Source organism: Corvus moneduloides, chromosome 14 (genome assembly GCF_009650955.1).
Source record: "Corvus moneduloides isolate bCorMon1 chromosome 14, bCorMon1.pri, whole genome shotgun sequence".
NCBI lineage: Eukaryota > Metazoa > Chordata > Aves > Passeriformes > Corvidae > Corvus > Corvus moneduloides.
Window position 1 is genome coordinate 756,669 of NC_045489.1, and position 16,117 is coordinate 772,785.

At 48.2% G+C, this 16,117-nt stretch overlaps 1 protein-coding gene across 2 annotated transcripts in view; it reads right to left on the bottom strand.

Annotated features, from left to right (window-relative positions):
- FGF13 (fibroblast growth factor 13) overlaps positions 1–14,889 on the bottom strand; it is a 239,877-nt gene extending 224,988 nt beyond the window's left edge. The window contains exon 1 of one of the 2 annotated variants that reach the window (XM_032123717.1): positions 14,558–14,889. In XM_032123717.1, coding sequence (XP_031979608.1) covers positions 14,558–14,606 — 49 coding nt within the window. In that variant the 5' untranslated portion in view covers positions 14,607–14,889. The remainder of the gene's footprint in view (positions 1–14,557) is intronic. The other variant, XM_032123722.1, reaches the window with a different exon arrangement.
- Between the last annotated feature and the right edge of the window lie 1,228 nt (positions 14,890–16,117).

Sequence of the window (16,117 nt, forward strand, 5' to 3'; positions counted from 1 at the left end):
GCACATCAGGATACATCAGCCACAGGGCACCGAGGCAAGGCTGGGCCACCAAGTAATACCAACAGAATAAACACACAACTCCAAGCTGTTCTGACAGAACGTGACCCCTGACAGAAGCAGCTCAAATCTAAAAAAAACCCAAATGATCAAGCAACAACAACAAAAACAACACCACAGGACAGAAGCTAAAAATAAGATTCAGCAGCATTGCTTTTCATCAGGTCTTCTTCCGTGCCTGAAAAGGAAGAGCTTGCAGTGAGCAATACCTGCCCTCACTTCGGATTCCGGATCACAAACAACTCATCAATTCCCAATAGTTCACATGCAGCTTGAACAAGGTGTCATTTTTCTGGGGAGGAAAAACAAGAGCGAGAAACTGTTACAACTCTAAAAATACTGGGGAGTGATGCACTGGAAGGTTGGGTCCTTGGTGGACGCTGATTCTCCTGCCACTTCTCACGCACATGCGCTCGTTCGGGCAGCAGACACGCTGTGGGAGCCATGTTCAGACACCCATCACCTCTTCTGAGGGTAAGGGAGGGCCTTTTCTTTGCAGGAAAGCCTGGCAAGGCACTCATTCCCTTTTAGCTGCACCCTCCAGTGCTTCAGACTGATGTAAAGGAGATCCTTGTGGTTTACGAGGCACTTAGAGGAGCACAGGAAGGACTTACATGTTTGTCATCCCAACTTGTGGACAGCATCCCACAGAGGCAGAGACACTGAAAAGGGACCAGTTTCCAGAGGTAGCCAAGGTGCAGGAAATAATTAATTAGTGAACTGTATTAGCCTACTGAAAGAGGTGGACAACTGACAGTCTTTGCATTTTGGGTCTTCCATCCTTAACCTCCCTCCCAGATGAGGTGAAAAGGATCGAGACATGACATGTTTCTAAAAGGACAAGCTGAAAAAAGAGGAACCTGGGTACCTACAGAGAGGAGTGTTTAATACCACAGCACCCAGAGAAAAGCCTGTGACTACAGAAGATGGGAACTTAGCTACCACCACATCACATCAAAAGAAAACTCATCAAGTTTCAGTCCTCTGCTTTGAAACCTGTCCCACGCCTTTCTCACATGTCTGCACGTCCTGATCAATTAGCTCACGTCAAAGCCTTGTTACACACACACACACACACACAAGTTCTAATTGATTTACTCAAGTCAGTGGGCAAGGAATAAACTACATCTTGGAAAATAAAGCTGGGCAGACTAGGGCAGCCCGCTTCACTGCTAGAGATTTAAAAGTTCAGAAACAAAGGCAGATCTGGTTTGTTCCCACAGCTTGATCGTAAGCCTCAAACTGCCGGGTGCTCTGAGAGCTGGGTTAGCCCAGCCTAATCACCAGCCAGCCCAATGATTGTTTACATCAGTGCAGCCAGGGTATTAAGCCTACAAGTACAGTCATGCTCCATAGAAAGAGCTTGTTTATCTGGCAATAAACTTACACTGATCACAGCGGTATTAGCTAGAATTTATAAAGCATCAGCCACTCTCTCTATACAGTAAAACACAGAGACATCACAGAGCACACTGCAGATCTGAATACTGAATAGAAAATGCACATAAAACTAACATTTCCATGCTTTGTACTGGTATTTTGACTGGGTCAAAATTGATGCCACCACCTTTTAAAGACTCTTCATTCACACTGTATTTACCAAGGTGTTAATGATCCTTCAAGACCTTTGAGTCAATAATACTTATGTGAATAAAGGTAAAACATAAATAAGAAACAGATAAAGATGAAGATAATGCCAGAGACTGAATTATACAGCATAATTCCCAAAGCCAAATTTTAAAGCACAAAAGACCATAATACAGCAGAAGTGGAGAGGCAGCAGCTGCCTTCAAGGACATCCAGCACAGGACAGGGTAAAACTTCAAACTACACAGTTTCAGTTAACAGCATATTCCTGGCAATCTTTGAGGATGCAAACCAAACACAGGATTCTGCTCCCTTTTATTCACCAACAGGGTTTTTTGCTGCTGCAAGATCGGATTTCAGGAACCAAGTCTGCTTCTCTTACATTCTTCAGTCTCTATTAAACTTGCTGGAACTATCATGGCAATTCCTTGTACACACACAAATCCCACAGTGCAGAATCAAGCCTCAAAGTTACAGTTTATTTTAGCAATCTTCAGGCTTATCTTAAAACAGAACATTGATTCAACACAACCCCCCCCACACTTTTTATAAAGAAAAAAACTGAAAAAAAGAGAGCAAACATTTAAAATATTCATCACAACAGCGGTCAGCACTATGAAATGCAAAGCATATCACACTTCCACTGAGGATTTTATTCAGCAAGGCTAATACTGAGCAGCACAAATCATGTTTCAATCTAACCTGACAAGACAGTACTGGCTCAGGCTCTGTTCTTTATAAGGTGCCACCCAAATAAACACTGATGAGCTATCAAAGTCTCTTACCAGTAGTTATTCAAACACGTCCCAGGCACAGGGATAGTTTAAAATGCTTGAAGCAGCAATAAGAACAGCAATTAGAGATCTGACTGAGGAGGCAAAAGCACTTTAAGAAAAGACCTATAAAAGAACAGGGTTTCACACTGAGTGTAAGAATTGCTGATGAATTAATGGCAATGATCTTCACAACTTCATGAAAGAAGAGCAATGCGTTATCTTCCCTTAGCGACAGAGGCAGGGCCGTGACAAACAGCTCACTCAGACACGTCTGAACGAGACGGATCACAGTGTGCTACGTTTTCTTGATTTCTTTTATAAGCCTTTTGTCACTCACTCAGGCTTCCTCATGCACACTCAGTTGCTCCTTCTGAAATACATTTAATGTAAGAACTTGCGATAGCGGGAACATGGCATGACAAGAATATACAACATTCACTGATAAGGGGCCCAAACCAGAGTGCTATCAGGTTTTGGGTAAATGAAAACTCGAGATGCTTGGCACCTTGCAGGACAGATTGTCAAGTCTCTTCTGCAGCATTTTAGGCTATCAAACCTGTGTGCTTTCACTGCAGTCTGGTATTACTATGAGTTTCAAAGGCAGGGCTGTTGGGGATTCTTTACTTTCAGTACTACCAAGTTAACCCCATCCATGCCATTAGAAAATGCAGAGACCTAATTTTTCTTTCAAGCTGTTTTATCAGTGAAAGAAAGATCTGGCTTCCAAATCCCAAATAATTTTATCTGGTAATTATTCTGTTAAGTCTGGCAGAAGCACACACTCTGAATTAAGTGAAAATGCCCATGTACCCCCACATTGCCTTCAACACACCAGTAAATGTATTTATCTTTTCTGTGACAGAGCTCCTGAGCTTCAGAAGAACTCAAGCAGTAATTCCAGCAATTTTGGGGATCACAAGGCTCACTGACACTGGTGCCACACATGGGCTCTGACAGGACTGGTAATTAAAGGACAGCACTTGTCCCAACCCAGTGCAAGCCCAGGACAGATCTTTCTGTCCTATGGTAAATGGAAAGCAAGACTTTGGAAACCTAGGCATAGGCAGGGGACAACTTGAAGACTTCATTTAAAAAACCAAATTCATTCTTGAGTGTTTGAACCAATACATTCTTGAGTTTTCGAACCAATACACAGATTTAACAAGCAACAAAAATACTCACCGTTTTATAAATTGAAAAGGTGAAAAATCAGACAAGATGACTGAAGTTTTTTTAGATCCTTGAGCTCTGACTAACCAGAACATTATAGACCCCACTGAGCTGGGTCTCCTTTCTAGATATTTAACTATTTATTGATTTATTTGTTTTTCACTTGTAAACCCAGTTCTGCCACTCTTGATTAGAAGTTCAGCCCTCTCCTGCCACATTACAATTTGGGTACTTTTCAGACAATCTGCAAAAGACCCAACTGGTAGAAAACATCCTCAGGCAATGAACTCAGCCAGATAACCTGGTCTGCAAAGGTATTTCTGAAAAGGCATTTTATTGCTGCAGAGGTATTTCTCTTAATACACTCAGTATTTGCAACAGCTTCAGCAGCCCAAATGCTAATGATTTTGCCAGCTCCTGCCAACAGTGATGATAAACACGTATCTTTGGTCTTCTTACGAAAAGCCCTGGAGTTGCAGCAAATCCGTAAGTTCCTTTTCCTCCTCGTGCCTCACGATCTCCATCTCTGCCATTGCCAACTCCACATCTCCCCTGGACTCTGGCTCCACTGATCACTCTCTGCCTCAACTTACCCCCATCACTTCTTCTCTGCTCCTCAGAAATCCACCCTCTGCACTGAGGAAATACATAGCCAGGCTGTTGTTACACTTCCAGGAACACTGATAAATTATGCCCATAATATCTCTCTTCCGTTACATTCTTCAGCTTCCTTGTGCTCTCCAGAGACTTTTCAAAGCTAATTTTCCATTGTGCTAAGTTTCACAGAATTTGCTTTCTCCTGCCACCACACCACACTTTCTCCCCCTTCCATTCTCAGCCTGGCACCTCTTAATCATCCCAAAGCAATTAAAAGTTCATCCTTCACAATCAAATGTGGAGTGAAATAAAAACCAGACAATTCCACACCAAAAGGCACAGCCCCCCCGCCTCGGTACTGAGCTTCCTGCCATCCTCCACACCACTCGAAACTGTGCTTTTTTTCAGCTGTTATACATTTCAAAATCTCTTCGTAACACTCTTCAGAAGTGCCTAACTAATTTTTCTGATCATACTCAAAAGCCTTGCACAAATATCTCAGTTTTGACGGGAGGCCTTTTCAGACCAAGGGTGGAACAAGGACAGACATGGAAAACCTGACAGGTTTTTTTCCTTAAAATAGTTCCAGTGTGCCTATTTCTCCTGAGTAACCTCAAAGAAATTTTGCTTATGTCCCAGAGGGGGAACAAATTCAAAATTTTAAACCCTGAAAGTCGCTATGAAAAGAATTGACAACTTTTACAGCTCTGCATAATCCTCCCCTCCTCTACATTCACTAATTGCTGCCACTCAAATTAAGCATCCCTAAACAAGAACATCTACTGTTCTTAAATGAACGACTAGTAAAAAGTACAAGTTTACCTTTGTTCTGTCTTCCATGCTGTTCTCTCCTTGCACAGGAGTTACTGGATCACTATCTACAGAGCCTTCACTCCTTTCCATCACCTACTAACTGGATACCCCACACAAAAAGACTATTACTTAGACTAGCTCATTACTCCCAACACCCCAGAAATCATGTGATAGAAATCCCTCCCAAAGACACAGTTATACAAACAGAACCTGAAAACTGGGGTTTGCACTGATAATTTGAAAAAAAAAAACAACCAACCAACCAAACACTGTGAAACCCAACCTCAAAACAAACAGCCCAACCCCTCTTCCAGCCCAAGAAACCAAACATGCTGCTTGCCAGTGGCCAAGTAACACAGCTCTATATGGTCAACAAGCCAGGTACAAACGAACCTCCAGCACTAAAGCAGACATTCCTTTATCAGCCTCCACAGCCAGGAAGTATCCTGACCTTGGAGTGGATCTGAAACAGGTCACACTTCACCCCAGGAATCTTTCTGCAGCTGGAGTCAGACTTCTGACCTTCTGCTGCTGTAGCTTTCCCATTAGGTGATCAAGAAGAGACTTGCTATTTGATCCTGTCTGACTTACTTCACTTTTACCACCTTTTATTGAGTTCCGCCAAAAAAACTGAAAACCCAATATCCTTTCCTCAGAAAGCAAACATGGAGCAGAGCAGGAGGAAGAGAAGAGCAGCAGATGAAAGTCACTCCAGTTCTCCTTGCCCAATCACTTGAAAGCAGTCAGCTATTTTTGGCAGTCTCTGAACGTTCAGTCACTGGTATGCAAGATGAGAAGCAAACGTAAAGCAGAGCACATGACAAACCTGCACTGACTGCACACCAGCGTGGCTGCAGAGACCTCTCTCCTCTTTACAGGCACAAGAAATAACATTTCAACATCGGCAGCGTGGGCTAGGAAGGAGCACGGGCACTGCATGATGGCCTCAAACAATTACACATCATTATTCCCTTAGGAAATGCATATGCCTGTAATTCCCACCAATACTACAACTCCCAAAAATACCTCTCCATCTTTGTTTTACAAGGAAAGGTTTTCACGGATCAGGTATTCCAGCTCTGCACCCCACAAGAAGTGACAATGGCTTGCAGTGACAATTGGGTCCATCGTAGTTTCTTATTCTCTTGCAGCACTCAGAGGAACAAAGTGTAAGTGACAGCAGTTCGGAGCACTGTGTGTAATTCCAATTAAAACATTTATCGTTTTTGAGGCAGTACTGTAGCACAACTTGGGCAAACTGAGATATAAGAGCAACACAAGAATTTCGTATGTGTACTGAACATAAAAGGCAGCTGCACAGAACTCCAGAGCAGATGTAAAATCCAAAGGAGAAATGGTTCTATGTAAGCAATTTGACAGCACATTGACAATGTGTGGAAGTAAATCGAGCCTCAGCTACTTGAACATTGTGGCCAGTACCAGTGAACAACTTAAGAGACACAATGGAAAAAAAACGGTACCTACCATCTTCTTGGTAAGTGCTGGGAAATGGCTGAAAGAACAGAATCAGCAGTAGTCCTCTCTGCTTGTGTCTGCTGGGAGGTGAGAGTGAGCGCGGCCGGGCGCGAGCAGAGCCGTGCTGTGCTTCACCTGGAGCTCAGTCTGCACCGCTCCCTTCTCCTGCTGGCTCTCTCCCCTGCCCCTCTCTCCTAGCTTTCCTCTCTAGTTCTTTCATACTTGCTTTCTATTTCTATTCTATATGCAAGAAAAAATGTCCTGCACTTTTTCCCTTCATTTAATGAAAACCAAAAATTTGAGCAAAAAAGTCACCTACAACAGAAGAGGAAAAACACTGAGAACTCCCAATTCCCCTTTGCTGGAGATATGCAAAAGCTGTCTGGACACAGTCCTTCCTGAGTGATGTGCTCAGGAGAACCCACTTCAGCAGGGGGCTGGACTGGAGGAGCTCCAGTGCTTGCTTCCACTGTGGACCATTCTGTGATTCAATACCCAAAATGAACAGAAAAATCAAACCATTAGATGAGTGCTAATTACCACAGGATTTGAATAAACAGGCTATGGGGGGCAGGGGAAAGTGGCTCAGAACTCCTAAACTTCCATAATTAAACTCAGTGGCTAAAACCTGAGTGAAGCTGCTGGAAGCGCAGAGCTGATGGTCATCACCTCTCCTGTGCAGTCCCTGGGGAAGCCACTGGCACGTGGGAATGGTCACCTGCAGCCAGGAGAGAGAGGGAACTGCCCAACTCCTGCCCAAGGACAAGGACAAGTCGCCCGATACCTTCGCCACCAGAGGCTGGGGCCGAGCCACCGGCCCTCGCTGTCACCACGCCGAGCTGTGTGTCACTGCCCAGGGGTCTTCCTCAGGGGCCTCTGTGAGGTGACAACAGAGCTGCCCCGAGAGGGCTCCAGAATGTTCCAGATGGTTCCAGAAGGTTCCACAAAGGCCTCACCAAACCTGGCAGGAACACTGGTGCCACCTTGGTATGTTTTCAGGGAATGGAGGAGGGAGAAGACCAGAAGGACAGTCAGGTGGGTACTGCCACTGCTGCTCCTGCAACCCCACCTCTGGGACGTGTCAGCTGCTAAAGCTCACAGGAACAGGGATACAGAAACCCACCGGAGCAGTTCAGCACCGCCACTGGATGCCCTGCGCTGGCGTCTAAGAGTGACCAACAGAGGAGAAGCTGTCACTTTACAAAAGTGACACCCAAAGCAAATGCTGTGCAACTCTTGGGTCAGATGAGGATTACACGATGCCTACCTCTGATCTGATCCCACTAACACAAATGGCATTCATCCTAAACTGGGTGGTAACTAAAAGCACATGTATCAAAAATACCAAGCACCGGTTAAACAACTTATTCTTAAAGCAGCCAAGAGAGCCTTACCTCAGGTGTGTCAAGCCTCACTCACAGAACAGAGGGATCTCTGTAAACACACCTTCATTTCAGCTACAAGCACAACCAGTGCCAAGGGTAACAAACCACCACTAGTTCAGATTTAGTCACTCTTGAACTGTGTACATGTAATGCAGCCCAGATCAATGGCAATTCGATTGCTATTTCAGGAATATCTCTTCTTCCCACTTCATTTCTGTCCTCTGCTCCCCCCCACCTCACAGTGATGCTCTAATTATTCAAACAACGTAAGCAGCGTTCAATCCATGCCAGCCCTTTCTTCCTTTAGCACTGACCTTGCCTTATACATCACTCTCACAAAACTAATTAAGTAGAGAACAGTCTCACTTTACACTCTCTTCATGAAAAGAACTGAATTGTTACCTGCCTGAGGGTGCAATTCAAATTATTTTCGCCTTCATTTCACTCAGCAACACAATACAAATATTGAGCAAGAAACCAGACCAGGCAATTCAAGGAAACCCTTTATCCAATATACCACACACAAAAATAAAAGGATTATTGTAAATAACATATATAACATAGTTGTCTCATTTTGGTTTTTAACCTGCATTTTCATGTAAGCTTGACCAAGACATGTTCTGGGAAAAGCAGGGAATTTTGTTAGGCCAAATGACGTAGTTGAGGAAAGAACAGTTTGGGGTACACAAGCTCTAGAGCCAGGCTCAGCTAAGAGGAATAGGAGTGGCTGAGAAATCTTCAGTCCCACAGAAGAGATCTAAGACCACAGAATCTGTGAAAGCATCCAGCCACTAACAGGGCAGTTCCTCTCCAACATACATCAACACCAAAGTCCTGGTCTGAAAATGCTCAGCTGTAGGCTAGCAAGTGAAGCTTGTCCTCTTAGAGCTACAAATGTTTTGTTTGTACACAGGACACCTCTGGATTTACAGAGGTTTTTATAAAAGCATGGATTCACTGCTTGCAGGGAGATTGAGGAACGGGATTTGCCCTGTCTTCGGTCCTGCAGAAGTGGTTCATGCAACTCTGGAGCCATGTCTTCTTCAACACACCACAGCAATAACACACTGTGAGGAACAGAAGCAGAAAAGGAACATTCATCTGACCCACGGCTACGCTGCAGCAGTAAAGTCCCGAAGCACAGGGGTAAGACCAATGCCTTGCAGGAAATCACAGTAAATGGCACAAATACAGTTAATGACAAGTCTCCAGTATACTGTGGGTGGCCACAGACCAGAGATGCCAGAAGCCTAAGCCATGCATTCTTATGCATCTGCTGTGGCTGCTGGTGCTCCTCCTTTTGCAGCGCCCTGCAATGCTCTGTGGGGCTACTCATCCTCCAGGCTTCATCTGCCTGGGAGTTTTTCCTTTGAAGATGAGATTTGACATCTGCCAAGAAGCAACTATTATTAAGTTTCCCTCTAGAAACAAAAAAAAGATGACTCTCTTTTACTACCTTCTGTACAGCACGAGTTCTTTGGCATGGACAGCCGCCACACAAGAACCAACACTGTAACAAACCCCAGAGTGTGGAGCTTGTCCCTGAAAATCCTGCCTTACTGTGCATTTCTTCAACACTGAAAATCATTGAAGAGCATCAGCACTAATGTGCTGGCATTTTGATCTCAAGACTGCTTCTGACTTTTGAGTTGCTGATGTTTAACCAACGTATGTGAGGGGCCACTGTCTTGGGATTTAAGAGGGAAGGATGTTTCTTTTATAAAGAGTTACTGTCGTTTGTGGTACCAAAGGCAGTCACAGATAATGAGTCATAACAGGAGGTAGTTACTGTAAATATTCCAAGCATGGGCACATTAACAACCACCCACTAATCAGAGGCAATGCCACAGGCAGACACAGAGAACTCCCACTGGTGTCAATGGGAATTTTGAATGGATCAGGACCTCAGCCAAGCACTAAGCTTCTATTGTAACCTGCAGCATTAATACCCAGGATGGTGTGGGTCGTGCCCCAGATTTTGGCTGTCGCTTTCCAGTGGGCAATGCAGGCACCTATTCAAAGTGGATCTGCAATCTCAGACAGGAGGCTCAGAGATTTCTAGTGTGAAGCGAACAAAACAAAAGCATTGAGTTTAATACTAATTCTTTGGTGTCATTAAATGTTTATAAAACAAACACAAGTTCTGATGCGCAAGTCAATAGCACCAACTGACCACAAAAAGACCCAACGTGCTGCTGGCAAACATCTGCCTGAACAAACACTCAAGTTCATATCCTAAACTGCAGCTGCTGCTGCTGTTTGGTGGGGCTTTTTCTCCGAAATGCAAAAGAACTGGCACCCAAATTTCTGACAAAAGGACTAAGAAATGCGCTGCCTGTGACCGGAGCTGGCCAAGCAGCACTTGCGGCTGTTAGCACCGTGCTCCCTTCCCCCTTCTCACCCGGGTCTGCACTTGCTAATTTTGATTCCGTGGACTCAGACCAAGACGTGGTCAGCTTACATGAGGCTCCTCTTCAGTCCCTGAAGTAAGTTACTTTCTCATGATTCAGTACTATAGAAATGTAACTGTTGAGATCAGCTTCTTTATTTTTGTCAGCTTTTCTCCAGACCTTTCAATCACAAGCTGCATTATACTGTATTCCCATAAAGCCACGAAAAGCAGTAATAGATACCTCAAAATTCTGACTTCTGTTTCTCCTGCCAAGTGATTTCTCTAAGTGCTTTGTTTTCTGCTGTCACTGAATTAGAATAGTACCTGTGCTTCCAAAGTCTTCACTGTTACTGTCACTATTTCAATACATTCTTCTCAGATTAGAAGCTTTCAGCTTCAAAAATGCTCCTATTTTGCTTTCTGCAGAAGAAAATACACTCTCTATTTTCTCACTGCTTATGGCTAAGGTTATCAGACTTTTGGACAAAGTTACCCAAGTTTCTTGTGGTGACAGCATGGTGACAGGAAAGATCCCCCTTCATCTGCTTTGACGGGGAAGCCAATAGTAGATAATCCCCTTAGTAAAAAGAAAAACAAATGCAGATGAATCTCTTCCTCAGATTTAGTTTCAGACTCTCTGCTCCAGCTCTTGACTTTGCTCAGAGGAGCCACACAAACTGCACAGCAGCCTCTGGAAAGAGTCTGGCTGTAATACCAGACAGCACGAGCTCTCTAAGGCCCAGGTCCAAAGGACAGGGCTTTCAGCACATCTCAGCTCCCTTTCTAATGCCCAATACTCTCCTACTGCCCCACAACTTCCCCCCCCCCCCAATAAAAGATAAAAAAATCTGTAATTCAAAATAGGTTATGTTGATACAGCCCCAAGGACGGCTGGGGACACTCCACGCACTGTTCTCAAAGTGCGAGGCAAAAACTTTTTGGGGGAAAACTGTGGTAAGTCCCCTGCCCTGGCACACCCGTGGCTCTGCACAGCAGCTCCGGGGCAGGACAAGAACCTGTGTGGTGGGAACTGCACTGTCCTGGGAATGCACCCGGGGCATTCCTGAGCACAGAGCTGCCACCAAGCTGCTACCAACCCTTAGAGACCACGGCAGGATGCTGAGCTGTTCTCCAGAACATCACGTTCCTGCCAACCCTGGAAACAGCGCACAGTGAGGAGAGACACAGACACCTGCCCCATGATGAAACCAACCCAGAGGGGACAAGGCTGCTCTCTGGAACCAGCTGCTTGCTACTACAAACAGCCTCCACCCTGGAGCAGCAGCAGTGCTGCCCATCTGCCTTTGGGAAGCAGCTGGGAGGATACCTGGGCTTACAGCACCCTGCATCTAACACACAGTCTAAAAAAAATAGGGGGAGGGGAAATCAGCGCCATAATGTGCCATAATCTTATAGCTACACACTCACAGTTAATGCAGTATCTTGCAGAAAGTAAAGGTGCACATCCCTGACTTCGTTCTGTTAATCCATGAGCTTTATTTAGATTAATTAGGCTAGATAATTCTCAAACATCCACAGCCACTTTTAAAAGCAACCAGATATCGAGCAGAACACAGTCCATCACTTGGTTTTCTAGGGAGGACTTGTACGTGGGACCAACAAACTCTAAAGCAAGCAGTTACTTTCCTCTTTGGCTTCAGAAAAGTGAAGAAACCCCAACTATTTTGAGTAATGATAGATTTTGATACTTCTGTAACACCTGCAGAACTCCACTGACACCACAGACTTTACAAACGGGTAATTTAACTGCAAATAACCACTGCAAGGCAATAAGTATTTGGTCTGGATTGTGCTTATTCCCACCAAAATCCACAGCCTTTCAAGGTTCTGTATAAATCAGTTTTGTCTAAAAAGACCCACCCCAAAAGCCGACTGAAGAAAGTGTCTTTGAACAGTTTACACAGAGCAGCTCGTACACTTGGGCTGAACATGGCCCTCGCCAAGTTCAGTAGGGAACTACAGCCAAGACTCATCTCATGCATGGCCCTGCAATGCCTAAGGAAGCTTCGGGAGTAAGAAAAGCTGACACTGCTCTCACTGAGAAGTATTCCACATTTATTAGGCAAATATAACCCTGGGACACCTGCATTCACAGCAGGTATTAAAACTACACCATGTTATCTTACAGAATGGGGGGGGTACATGAACATATCACCACAATAAACTACTCGTATATGAAACATGATTATGTTGTTCTTTGAAAGAGGAGTTAACTAACTTAAAAACACAGAGCTTTCTCTCAGGACTCCAGTGCCACAGTACAGCTGCAGAAAAACGCAGGAAATGGTATCCCATCCTTTCCAGGCAAATTACTGTTTTACTATATTAAAAAAATGCAACCAAACCAAAAAATCTAACAAAAAACCCACCCATCACTGCCTGGATTTACTATGGCTAGAGCCAAATTAAACAGCCCCACTTAAGAGTATTAACACTTGCAATCACCAAACGAGAATTCAGGTGGTTCAGAGGAAAAAACATTTCCTATTTTTGTCTACAACTCGAGAGGCTGAAGAAGACCATGCAGCCTATCCATAAACTAGTAAATATTAACTCCTTATCACCATCCCCGGAGCCTTTCTAAAAGCGTATTTCACAGGTGTTAACCATGACTCATTTGCCTACAGCGGTACCAAACCACCTCACACAAGTACCGGCTCCTCCTGCTGTATCTAAAACTGCCTCTTCACTTGGTGATAACAGAGAAAGTTTTTATATGAGCTCAAAGAGCGTAGCAGCGTCTCCTGGAAGCAGAGCATCAGCACCAACTGCTTTTCTTGGGAGCCTCAGAATATTCACCTTCTGGTACCCTGTCACCACTGACATCAAAGCCTTGCACGTCTAAGGCACTACTGACTCATTAACAGCAGGTACAAATGCCTTTGTCCCACTGGTTTGCCATGTGCCAAAGCCTGTACACATGCAATTTCCGACATGAAATATGTCACTAAAACTTATAATCATAGAACGAAATGGCATATCTAAGCTTGATTTTAAAAAACAAGCTTTCAGGCAAGCATAGCACAAGTACGGCAATTTCGTTTTGTTTACTATTATAACACAGTTCTAAATCATGCAAAATAATTCCTCAGAAAGGCGGGAATCTTTTGTTCTGCATTGCTTAATAAATTATTTAAAGTGCAATTTAGTGAATAAGGCCACCATAGAAGAAAATCAAAACCAACTCAACTTCAAAGAAAATACTGTAAAGGCAAAAAAAATTTATCTAGAAATATGTAAGGTTTTGAAATGCATCTGAGTGGTGAACTTGATTGTGTTGTTGAGAAAAAAAATGTGATGCAAACGCTAAGGTTTTGGACATAGAACATAGTGAGAAGGGGAAAGACAGAGCTGGGAAAAAAAACTAACATTAAAAAAAAAAAAAACCACCAAAACAGCTCTCTAAAGTGTTAAATACAAACTTTCAAAAATCATGAAACCAAAAGGCTTTTTATCAAGAATAGAAAGGCTGACTAGCTTTGATTCGGCTGCTAAAAAAGTAAATGACAGGGAAGTGTCCCACTCCGTTTTACAAAACTAGTGAATAAGGAGTAGTTTTTGGTCCTGCGGGGAGGCCCGCCCCACAGCCCTCCCCGGGTCCCCCCCAGCCCAGCCGGGCGCCAGAGAGCACACGGGGGCACGGAGGAGCACAGGGGCACCGCTCCGAGGGACGGCGAGCCCCGCACCGGCCCCACAGCCCGAGCGGGGCCGGGCCCGGGGGCAGCGCCACAGCTCGCCACGGCTCGCCACGGCTCGCCCCCGGGCGGGCCCCGCACCCGGCAGGGCCCCCTGCGCTCCCCCAGCCCCGGCCATGCCCCCCGGCGCGGGCAGCCCGGCCCCGCACGCCCCCAGCGCCGCGGGGACGAACCGGGGCGGGGAAGCCCCCCGTGCCCAGCCCCGGCTGGGGTCACCCCCGGCCCCGCCGGTGCCCCGGCTCCGCGTCTCCATGGCGATGTCTCCCCGCCCCGCCCGCCTCGGCCGGGGCCGCCGCAGCGCCGAGCGCCCCCGGCCCGGCAGGGGAGCCGCCCCCTCCCCGGCAGGGAAAGGGGGGGCACCGACTCCCGCCGGTGCCGCATTGAGCGGCCCCCGCAGCCGCCGTGCCGGGGTGCCGGTGCAGCGCCCCGCACGCCGGGCACAGCCGGGCGCCGCTCCCTCCCCGTGCCGGGTCCCCCGAGCCGCGGCTGCCACCGGAGCCGTGCCCCCCTCCCGGCCCGGTAAGGTCGGGCTGTCCGCGGTCGGGCCGGGGAACGAGCTGGTTATCGGGGCGGCTGCGCCTGCCTTACCCTTGGAAGCATCTTTCTCTTCTTTGGGCTTGATCACCTTCCCGCTCATAGACCCCAGCTTGGGTGGGAAAATCCCCGGGAGCGTCGCGAATTCCGGCTGGACCCAAAGAAACCTCGGGCGGGGGGCAGCGTGCGTGCGTGTGGGGGACCCTCTACGCCGAAAAGGCAGAAATAACACCAAGAGAAGGAGAGGAGGGGGGAAATGAGGAGCCGGCGAGCTGCCCGCTCCCCGGCGCGGAGCCTCGGAGCCCGGCGGCGCCGCCGCGGTGCCTGCGGGAGCGGAGTGGGGAGCGGGGGGCTCCGGCAGCCGCAGCACCGAGCCCCTGCGCCGCTCGCCGTGCCGGAGACAAAAGCGATCTTCCCTGTGTCTGCCTGGCCCCGGCCCCCTCCTTCCCCCGCCTCCCCGGCTCTGCCTCTCCTCCCCAGGGCCAGGGAAGCGCAGCTGGTCCTGCAAGTCCCACCGACCGGGGGGAGGGGGGTACCGTGAGTTGAGGGGGGTTGTTTGCTTGGGTGTGTTGGGTTTGGGTTTTTCTCTTTTCGCATCCTCCCCTAATAATAATGTGATGGAGCAGCAGAGCTGCAGCCGCGGATAGGAGGAGGACGCGAGTCCCCGTCACTGCAGAAGAGGCGGCAGGTTTACGCTCGCGGCAGCAAGGAGGGCTGGAGCTGCCCCCTCCGGCCCCCCCGGCTCCGCGCATCCCCTTCCCCATCGCCCACACCGGCTCTCCATCAAACGGTACGGGGGAGCGGGGGGGGCAACACGCATCCCGCTGCCCTCCAGCGACACAACGATGCCCCATGGCCGGACCTGGACTGTCCCCCGATTTGGGGAGCAGCTCCCACCCCCCCGTACCGCGGGGGAGGCTCTGGGCGCGGAACCGCCCGGGCCCCAGCCCCGCAGCCTGTTGCTGCCGTCGCGGGAGTGCAGAGCGCCGGCCGGGGGGCAAAGGGGGATCGGGTTCCCGTTAACGGGGAACACGGAGGGCACAGGGAGGATCGGGTTCCCTTAGCAGGGAGCCCGCACAGCCTGCGCCGGCCGCCGCCCAGCGCTGCTGCTCTGCCCCGGGGCGTGGGACGGCGCTCACCCCCTCCCTCCGCCTCCTCCATCCGCCCCCGGGGAGCAGGAGGGGACCCCATGAAGAGCCAGAGCTCCCTCACCTGTGCTACAAAGCGGCGTGTCCCGCCCCGCTCCTCCCCCTGCCCCGTTCTCCTCGGCGGGGCAGAACTTTCTCTGCCCGGGGCCGCCGTCGGGGGAGGCAGAAACCCGAGGCAGCCGGCGCCCCTTGGAGCCCGGCCCCGCTCGGCAGCGCCCAAAATAAAACGCCGGGAAGGGCGAGCCGTGGAGTGCTTGGGGGAGCCCCTCGGTGCGGCACCCGGGCTCCTCCTGCCCCCTCTCCCCACGGCACAAGTGGCCTGTTTGGGGCGGGGGACACGAGGGATTTCTCCCAGAGCAGGAGGGAACAAGGCAGGGCTGGCACCCCCGGGGAAGGCAGCGTGCTCTGAGCGCTTCCCCGCACATCGTGCCCCGCTGCAGGAGCGGCCCCGAGCCCGCCGGGGGTC